General features: G+C 39.4%; 1 protein-coding gene across 3 annotated transcripts in view; it reads left to right on the top strand.

Annotated features, from left to right (window-relative positions):
- ube2wb (ubiquitin conjugating enzyme E2 Wb) overlaps positions 1 to 8,013 on the top strand; it is an 11,488-nt gene extending 3,475 nt beyond the window's left edge. For all 3 annotated transcript variants that reach the window (XM_020599991.1, XM_020599993.1, XM_020599992.1), the window contains exons 3-6: positions 2,406 to 2,508; positions 5,466 to 5,621; positions 5,709 to 5,784; positions 5,905 to 8,013. In XM_020599991.1, the coding sequence (XP_020455647.1) occupies positions 2,406 to 2,508; positions 5,466 to 5,621; positions 5,709 to 5,784; positions 5,905 to 5,918 (349 nt within the window). In that variant the 3' untranslated portion in view covers positions 5,919 to 8,013. The remainder of the gene's footprint in view (positions 1 to 2,405; positions 2,509 to 5,465; positions 5,622 to 5,708; positions 5,785 to 5,904) is intronic.
- The last annotated feature ends 1,619 nt before the right edge of the window (positions 8,014 to 9,632 follow it).

The raw sequence follows: 9,632 nt of genomic DNA, 5'->3' as shown, positions 1-9,632 counted from the left end.
CCTCCCTCCTGTAGGCTGCTTTGTCCCCGCCAGTGATGCGACCTATCACTGTGGTGTCGTCCGTGAACTTTAGGATGATGATGTCTTTGTGGGAGGCGACACAGTCATGGGTGAACAGGGTGTAGAGGATGGGACTGGGGACACATCCCTGTGGGGTGCCGATGTTTGTGATAATGCTGGCTGAAGTCCTATTGCCAATCCTGACAGTCTGGGGTCTGCCAGTCAAAGTCCAGGAGCCAGTCACAGAGGGTGGGGTGCAGACACAGTGTGGACAGTTTGTGGGTGAGTTTGTGGGGGACAACTGTGTTGAAGGCGGAGCTGTAGTCAATGAAGAGTATCCTGATGTAAGTCTCCATTTTCCAGGTGAGAAAGGGAATAATAGAGGGCAGCCACGATGGCATCTGAGGTGGCCCTGTTGCACCGGTAGGCATACTGCCAGGGGTCCAGGGGGTCCAATATACTGCTCTGGATGTGGGCCAGCACCACTCTCTCAAAACACTTCATAATGATTGGGGGGACGGGAAGGGGGACGATGGTTGTGGTCTTAAAGCAGGTGGGAACGATGCTCTGGCTGAGGGAGAGGTTGAAGATGGTGGTGAGAACATCAGCCAGTTCGCTGGCACATGCCCTGAGAGCCCTCCCAAGGATGTTGTCTGGTCCTGCTGCTTTGCGGGGGTTGATCTTCCTCAGGATCAAAGCTGCACATTTGCAGTCATCTACCATTGTGAGCAGGACCTTGAATCCCTCACAGCTCTGTCAGCGCAGTTCTTTGGCCAGACTACAGAAGCAAAAATAGATTTGTCCAATGAATCAATATGGTATCAAATTATTACAAACCCAGTGTCATAGACCAGTTGAATATCGAATGTCCCTGGAATGAGTCAGACTGAAAGCTTTTGATTACACACCTAATGCTGCATTGGCAGCTCATATTTTGTATAAATGCTCTTTTTTAAGAATTATGAAATGTGAACCATCTAAGCCTTTCTGGACATATTCCTAGATAATCTATAATAATACAGAATGTAAAGCAAACACCACGGGGTGGCTCTGGCTCAGGAGGTAGAGCGGGTCGTTTCCTAACCGGAGGATTAGCGGTTCGATTCCCAGCTTGTCCAGTCAACATGTTAAAGTGTTTTTTGAGCAAGACACTGTGTCCCCAGTTGCTCCCGGTGATGTCACCGGTGTGTGAATGTGTGTGTGTGTGTGTGCCCGGTGATGGGTGAATGGTGTATAATCTCCCTGTAAAGCGCTTTGGCCAGTGCATAAAAGGCAAATGGGTGAATGGCCAAATAGTGTGAAAGCGCTTTGAGTGTGCTGTAAAGCATAGAAAGGCGCTATACAAATATAAGACCATTTACCACTGTTTGTCTGTCTGTAAAAAAAATAATAATAAAAAAAGGGTTTTCCATGCAGTTGTTAATGCACAAAGTAATTTCCTCCTAAAGCCTGGTAGTGATTTGATATGATGAATTTATTAACTGTGGTGTTACTTGCTCCATTATCTTCATAAATATTTTAATTTTTTTGCCTTGAAGTTATCACAGGTTTTGGAAAATAAATAAAATTTAAAAATGAAATGTCCAATCTCTCAGTCTTTTCAAACCGCTGTATTGTTATATATATTTTTGTTGTTTTTGTTACAAAGAGGAAAAACCGAGTGTAGCAGTTGCTTTTCTGGTATTCGGACATTGAGCTGCTGTGATAAGGCTTAGTTCAAACTTAGCAGGACCTTGCTGGGTGCAGCCACAACATTCATGCAATATCCAACATCACTCGAGGCACATGCGTTTCCATGTCGGACCAATTTCCAGCCATATTGTGGTAGCTCCATGATTAGCTCACACAGGTGCTAAATTGTGTCTGCTCTGTAACAGTTTAAAATAAACTTTGTACCAGTTTACATACATCCTGTCCTACTCAAGGATTGTTTTGTAAATGTTGTGTGCAAGGACATCTTATGTAGGCAGCATTGTTGTCATCTTGATCATGCCCTAATGGCAATTTGACCATTTCAGACATGCAGTCAGTTAGAAAGTAGCTGACTGTCTGACTAGGTCCGATCAGTTAAAATTGCGGGTGTTGTGTCGAAGTGTACTCTCCAGTGAGATGTTTCCCCCTGTTAAAACTGTTTCCCATAGCGCCCCCCTAAGTGGTTAGGGTTCAAGTTAAGATATAATGGGGAAAACATCTTGACAGGGGAACACACTTTGAGACAACACTGGTAACACTTTGCTGGATACATGACTTGGCGCTTTGTTCAGACAAGACATGAACTAGTGGGCAAATTCCTGAGAGGGTTGAATGTCTGAAAGAGGCTAATGTGTTGGGTGATCAGTGTAATTTTTTTACTCTTTTTGATTGATAAGTGTTTAACATATTTTAATATTGTGTCTCCCCGTTAGATGGATCGTAGACATGGAGGGAGCACCTGGTACGCTGTATGAAGGAGAGAAGTTTCAGCTGCTTTTCAAATTTAGTAGTCGATATCCTTTTGATTCACCTCAGGTAAGCTGAAGTTTTTCTGCCTATGTGGCTTTATGAAAAGCTTTTTTCTCTTCTCATGTTATAAAAAACACATTCACCATCTTGTCTTGAGTGGTGAAGAATCAGTCCTCAAACTGACTTGCAGTGTCCATTATATGGCAGTATTTAAGTGGCTAAGTTTATGTAATTTTACCATCTCATTTCTATTTTTAGGTGGACAGGCTCTTGATGGGTGACAAGGTTGTTGCATTAAACCAGGGGTGTCAAATCAAAGCACACTTTAGGTCGGGGGCCGAACAGGATAAACATGTATTGAACAGACTAAAACTAAATGTTTTTTGAACATAAATATGAATCAAAACACACAGGATACAATATTGTTCCAAAATAAATAAACTTGAACTTAAAATCAGCAACCGTATTTCTGCTAAGGCTTACATTTACAAACACCTGCTTTTTGCCTGGACACAAGACGTTGCACACTTTCATCATGCAGCTCTTCAGAAACTCTCCCTCGGTAAATGTCCGGGCTGATTTTCTCCTCTGCCCCAATAAAACTTCTTTCACAGCAGCTTCACTGTGTGATTTCGCTTTGGTGAAAACGTCTGCTGTGAATGTCAGTAAACATATACTCAGCCTCCCACCGGTTTAGAAAGGCTCTGTTTTCAGAATCAACTTTTCTCTCGGCCATTGTTGGGGGCTAGCTTTGACTTGAAATTAGGATTGTACACCAACAGACGCTTGATTGATCTGACGTAATTGATGCGGGAATGATCGCAGGTAGCCTATCGTTCGGTAAGGAGGCTGTTGCACTGCATTATGGGATTTGTAGTCTGTGTTATCAGCGCTTCATATCCCCGGGCCATTAAAAAAAAGATATATAAAATGATCTCGCAGGCCTTGAGTTTGACACATGTGCATTAAACTAATCCCTTCCACGGGAGCTCTGCACTAGTGTCTCTGTCTGTGATTCTTGGCTCCAGCATTTCTGAGCTAAGATTCATTCCATTAACTGCAGAGCCAGTATGTTTCATATGATTATTGCTGGCGTCCACCCAGCATGTATAGAGCATTGTTTCTATATAGCTTCAGTTCACTATCAAAAATGGAACCTCTCTACACTCTAGCATCAAATGGATGTGTATGTGCTTAACCAGCAGAAGCTTATGGTGGATAATCTCCAGTTAAGCCCTTTTCAGACAGGCACTGGAATCCTAGAATTTTCTAGAGATCAACCAGGGAAGGTGTACAGTATGTGAGAACGCAAATGTCCGAATCAGTTGACCCAGACTTTTAGCCGACCTTACTCTGCCAACTCCCAGATACAAAGTCTGTGCAAGGTCTGAGCAAACTGAAGTGAGCCCATGTGAGAACACAGCAGCGTATAGTCAGAAGTATTCACACAAAGCTAGTGGACATGTCGATAACAAAACCAGAGAATACAATCCTCAGACTAGGCAAGAGACTCAGTTTAAGACCAAATTACAAACTGGATACATGATCGCATCATGTCCTGCCTCCTGCCTGCTCTACCCAGGCGTACCCCCTGCACATAAACCAGAGTATTTCCAGTAGGTGAGAACGTGTCTGACACAGACTATCTCCTGTTATGTGCTACATGTGTTAAATGGCAATTCTGGACAAAGCCCCAGACTCATTCCACGGACATAGTCCAGAGTTCATGTGTGAAAACGACTTTAGTTGCTATCTTCTCAAATACAGGAAGGGCACTCTGTCAGACTCCTGTTGTATACTGCCATATACGTTCCTGCTGTGCATTACTGATTGTGTGAAGGGCTTCAGAAGAAATTATGTATTTCACAAATGTGCAGGTCTGTGAGCCTGTCTGCAGGAACAGTATGCCAGTGAATTACTGTCAGTTAATAACTTTTCTATGAATAGACTGACTTCCTGTTCTGGACAGCCCTATCATCGGCCCACTTGTACATACTTTTGCAGATTTGTTATTACAACATGCCACATTCATTTTTTATTTTTTCATTAATGTGTTATCTAACCAGCTGTTGAAATTTCCTCTTCCAGAATCTTGCAACATGCTTTTGTTAGCAATTTTTCAACAGTATCATATGACTTGTGGCAACTTTTTAGATTTTTGCACAGTAAAGCCATTAAAGCCATACACGGCACTTAGTTTTTAGTGATCATTTCAGCTCTAAACAAGACAGAAGTTGTATATGTCTAAATTATAGTGTGACGGAACAAAGAGACTAAGGAATTACAACTGAAGGACGGTGGACTTCTTGCTTACAAAAGTAAAAATATTATAACAAATATTGTACACAGATCAACAAAGCAGCACTGAGGTGGATACAAACATAAAAGTAACTGAGATAGGATAGCAATGGAAATTCAGCTACCATTTCAGTAAATATTTTAAACCTTCTGCAAGCAAGTAGTTTTTAGTTGCCTTGATGTTTAGAGTATATTGCCAACTTTACTCTCTGCTCCTATCTGTACTTAACTATCACACTGTCACTACCCTCAAGATGTGAAGTGAAGCCTTCGCTCTCCTGTGAGGCCCTGTCCAGTACTAGACTGTGTCTGCCCATTATCCTTGTTTACCAACCCTGACGTCCCCCTCCTCTCAACTTTAGTACCCCTCTTCTCATGACATTATATGTATCTCCCTGGTTATCCCTGAGTCTTGCACACTTTTAATGGCTCTTATCCACTGATCCCTTTTATAGACCATGTCTCCTTTTTATGGTTTCCTTTCTGAGTTGCCTGTTCTCTCTTCCCCTCTTTAACCCCTCTGTCCAAATACCATAGCCTCGTGCCATTGTAGAGGCTTCAGCCTGAGCTTATACAGAAAGTCCATTATTCTATCATTTAATGTAAATAAAAATCACTGTTAAAAAAGGTTCTTGCCTTTTAAGTATCAGATCTTCAGCCCCTTTTTACTTATGATCTATTCCGTGAATTATCTTGTAACCATTTTTTTTTTTTCACTGTTGCAGGTAATGTTTACAGGAGAGAATATACCTGTCCACCCTCATGTGTATAGCAATGGGCACATCTGTCTGTCTATTCTAACAGAAGATTGGTCACCAGCCCTCTCCGTGCAGTCAGTTTGTCTTAGCATTATCAGCATGTTGTCCAGCTGCAAAGAAAAGGTAGGGAGCCTATAATGATGTCTGGGTAGATTTTGTTAATTGTATGCTAATTAAAAACAAGCATTTAGATTAAATATGTTTCCACAGAGACGACCACCTGATAACTCTTTTTATGTAAGAACGTGTAACAAAAATCCAAAGAAGACAAAATGGTGGTATCATGGTGAGTTTTTTTTCTTTGACAATCGTCCTCCTTTAATTGGGAGACAAGTAAAAACAGTTCCCAATTATTCTAAATATGTCATTCAGGATGATGATATGATTTTTTTTTTTGCCTTCACAGATGATACATGCTAATCTACAAACTTTGTAATAATTGTTGAAGAAAGAAGGCCTACTGACCTACATAAAGCACTTTTTAATCATTCAGTCTTTGAACTCTGATCTTTGACTGGAACAATGGACACCATGTGCTGCAGACTCTTGACTGCATTTCTCCCGCGGGCAGTTGGATGTATGTTTTAGTCAGTTGTAACATAGAGAACATTTAGATGCACCCAAGAAGGATTGTTTTTGGCAACAAAAGGTAGTAATGCAGCATTCAAGCAACAAGGTGGATTTGTAGTGAGATAATTAATTCCTGTTCAAGATTATTGTTGCTTTTTTGCTTGTGTGCGGTCTTCATTTTAAGGTCATTGTGTTGTGCAATAACTGATGGATGCATGCTTGGGCCTACAAAGAGAAATCCAGATCATTTTTTGGAAGGAATCTGGCCATCATAACCCCAAGAAAATGCGTCATCTATTTTTATTTTATTATTATTATTATATGCACTGTGAAAGTATCTAGTTTAAAAAGGCACTATTAGTACATTATTCCCAGCTTGCAGTTGCACTGTAAGCAGTCCACTTATTTATCAGGTTTTAGTTTGTAATCACTGACTCAAAAGCAGATACATCTTTTTTTTTTTTCATCTTCCAACTTGAGGCCTGTGTTGCAGTTCTTCCTGCTGCTGTTGGTACAGATGTCTGTGCAGATTCTCTGGTACAGATAAGAATGAAATAGATTTGAAGATGTTTTAGTCAGATGATGACCTCGGTGCATACATCTCCTTGATGTGCTGGGCTGAACTCATGTAGTGTTTACTAGTCCAGCCTTGAAGATGTGGAGCGGCGTCTCTTCCATTTGAAGAATGTATGAGAGGGAACGTCGTTGCATGATCCATCATTATTTCTGTGATACTTATTTTTAATCACATGCTTTAATCTTCTAAAATGTTTGATTTTAAATGGCTTGACTTCCTTTTTTGTACTGATTTTGATTTTGGAGATGGAAAAAGAGAATATTTCTAGGAGACAAGGCTTTTGTGATTTCCCCTGATCAGAGTTTTGGCTCAGGTACTTTTTTCAATAAAGATATCACCTCTAAAAAAAGATACCTATCAGATATTTTGAATTTAACTATATTTTCACCAAAAGAGACTGTTATGTTGTAAACTTATAACATGTCTGAAACTGTTGTATATGTCTTTAAATTGTTGGATGATGTGAAAGACATTTGCAGAGGATGCACTTACTTTATAGCAGAATGCCAATAGGAGTGCTTTATTTCATTGTAAATTAGTTTGCATCTTTTGCTAATTAGGATATGTACAGTCAGGAAAAAAAAACTGCAGTTGGTTAAAAAAGTTTAGTAGTTTTACAGTGGGGGTGCATGTACTTTGAAACCCTACTTTTTATTATTGGCATCAGGCATTGTTACAACTTTTTGTCTTTCCATAACTTAGGTATTGATTATTGGGGTGGCTATTGCAAACCTCACCTCTTGAGACTGTATGGCTGTTTGTTGTTTCAGACTGTAATCACTCCATTCCTAAGGAAATCTTCATCACCATCCAGTCAGAGATACTTGAATTTACCATCCTTGGTTGTTTGTCTTGCATTTGCTTTTTCCAGGGTCTAGCTGAGTTTCTTGAATGGACTTGAGTGAATGTGATGATACTCTAAAATGTAGAGGATATTACCACAGCACTCCGCTATCTCAAAACTATATTGATAACTTAAAGATATATATTTAACCACTGATTTCTTTTATTAGCTTCTTTATAATGGTCTTGTCTGCTGTCACTGTCTTGTGAGGAAAAAGATGGAACTGAAATGATTGTTTAAGATGCAGTTACAGCAGCACTTGTTCAGGGCAAAAAGCCTTCACACAACTGAGAAATACGTTAGTGCATATATTACAAAGGTTTAGATGGGATGCTGATGTTTTGTGTTTGTTTTTCTATTTTTTTTCTTTTAATGTGGTTTGAAGTCTTATTTTGCAGGTTGCTGTAAGTAATCAACACTAATGAGAGTGTGTTATTTATATTTGAAAACTTATTCTGCGAGCTCCATGTAAGAGGTGCCTGTTCATTTTCATAATCAATAATAAAAGCAAAGATTCACTTTTATTCAACCTTGTTATAATGCATCTGTTTTATTGCAGCCCATAAAGCCCATATTAGCCTAGCATAAAGTAAAACTAAATAGTCCCGCTCTAAAGGCAGGGTAATTGTGTATAAGGATAACGACTGCCAAGTTCAGAAACAAAATGTATATTTAAGAGTGACCCACTGGGTAAATTTGATATTTCAAAAGATTTAAATAGACACTGGCATTTTCATTTTTCACAGAATTGTAATGTGTTTGCCAAAATTATCCAAAAAGATATGAGTACATGTAAATCAAAGGTTGTCAAGACACTTCAGTGCACTGCTCAAATCTATTAAACTATTTCTTGCGCAGCCTTACTTGCTAAAGAAATAAAAACATTCATGATTTGTTGTGCTCACTGATTTGAAATCTCCAGTGTTTCTAGACATTATTAAAGCCATCTTTCCACTGCCTGAGTTCATTTAGCTCAGAGTTAGGCTTGTGATTAATGACTATAAAAAGCCATCATCGATGAAGCTTTGATATTAAGATTCATCATGGTAAATAAAGGTAACAGGTAAATAAAGAGCAGAACCACCCTTTTAATCTAGCAGCAGGTAAAGAGCCTGAATTGTAGTGAAGAAGAGAATGACAGCCAATTTTTTTTATCTCACTGCCATTACAGTATAAAACCATGCATTCTGTAATGGCAGCATTTCATTTTGAAGTAGTGATTTGACAATTTTACTATATTTTACCAGATTCAAATTTTATACTGTAATGGCAGTGAGTAAAAAAAATGACTGGCATGGAAATCAATGGGCCATTTTTGGCCACAAAGGTGTCCAGATGGCATATCTGGCACTACATTAAAAAAAAAACAAAAAAAAAAAAACTAATGCAGTCACATCAATTTTGTTAATCTTTGACATATCCAAGACTCTAATCACCACTGAAACCCCATCCTCCTACTGTTTATTTTATAGAAAATTTTTGTATTTGATGCACTTTCAAGGTGTCCGAGACACAAGATCTGAGTATATTCAGATCGCTCTGTTTGTCTTTTGGAATGTACCTGGTTTTGGAGGCGCCTGGTTTGAGACTGGAGGTCTGAGTGTGTTCAGATGGCTCCATGAGTGTTTTGGGGGCGCCTGGTCTGGCACGTTTTGGAGGCACCTGGTCCGTTTGACAGTTCTAAATGAGTAGAAATTAAATAAGCTCCTACTACAGGAGATGTAATGCTGAAGAGTTGGGAAGGCCAGAATTAAGCCATGGTACCAAATTTAGGGTAGTGGTAGATGTTCTTTTCTCACAACACCTTCATTTTATCATGTGTAGCTTGGCAGGACAGGACCAAAGTATTGCGAGTAAACAGTTCTGGTCTTGATCATTTTGGGTAGTTTCAAACTCGGACAGTAGCTCAGTTACTTATTACTTTAGATAGGAACTAATATTACTGAAAGCCTTAAAATACAATTAAACAAAATTAAGAAAATAGCCCTGTTAAATCAAGATATCTTAAAAATATTGGCAAAAACAAACTATTCTAAATCAAAACCACATGCGAATAGTATTAAAACACTGAAGTGATTTGATAAGTCATTGATTCTGGAAGTCTTGGATCTTTAGGAGGTCCAGAGATGACAGGCCTTGACTG

The sequence above is a fragment of the Monopterus albus genome, unplaced genomic scaffold (genome assembly GCF_001952655.1).
Source record: "Monopterus albus unplaced genomic scaffold, M_albus_1.0 scaffold44.1, whole genome shotgun sequence".
NCBI classification, from domain to species: Eukaryota; Metazoa; Chordata; class Actinopteri; order Synbranchiformes; family Synbranchidae; genus Monopterus; species Monopterus albus.
The sequence above is the reverse complement of the archived record's forward strand: the minus strand, read 5'-3'. Positions and strand labels throughout refer to the sequence as shown.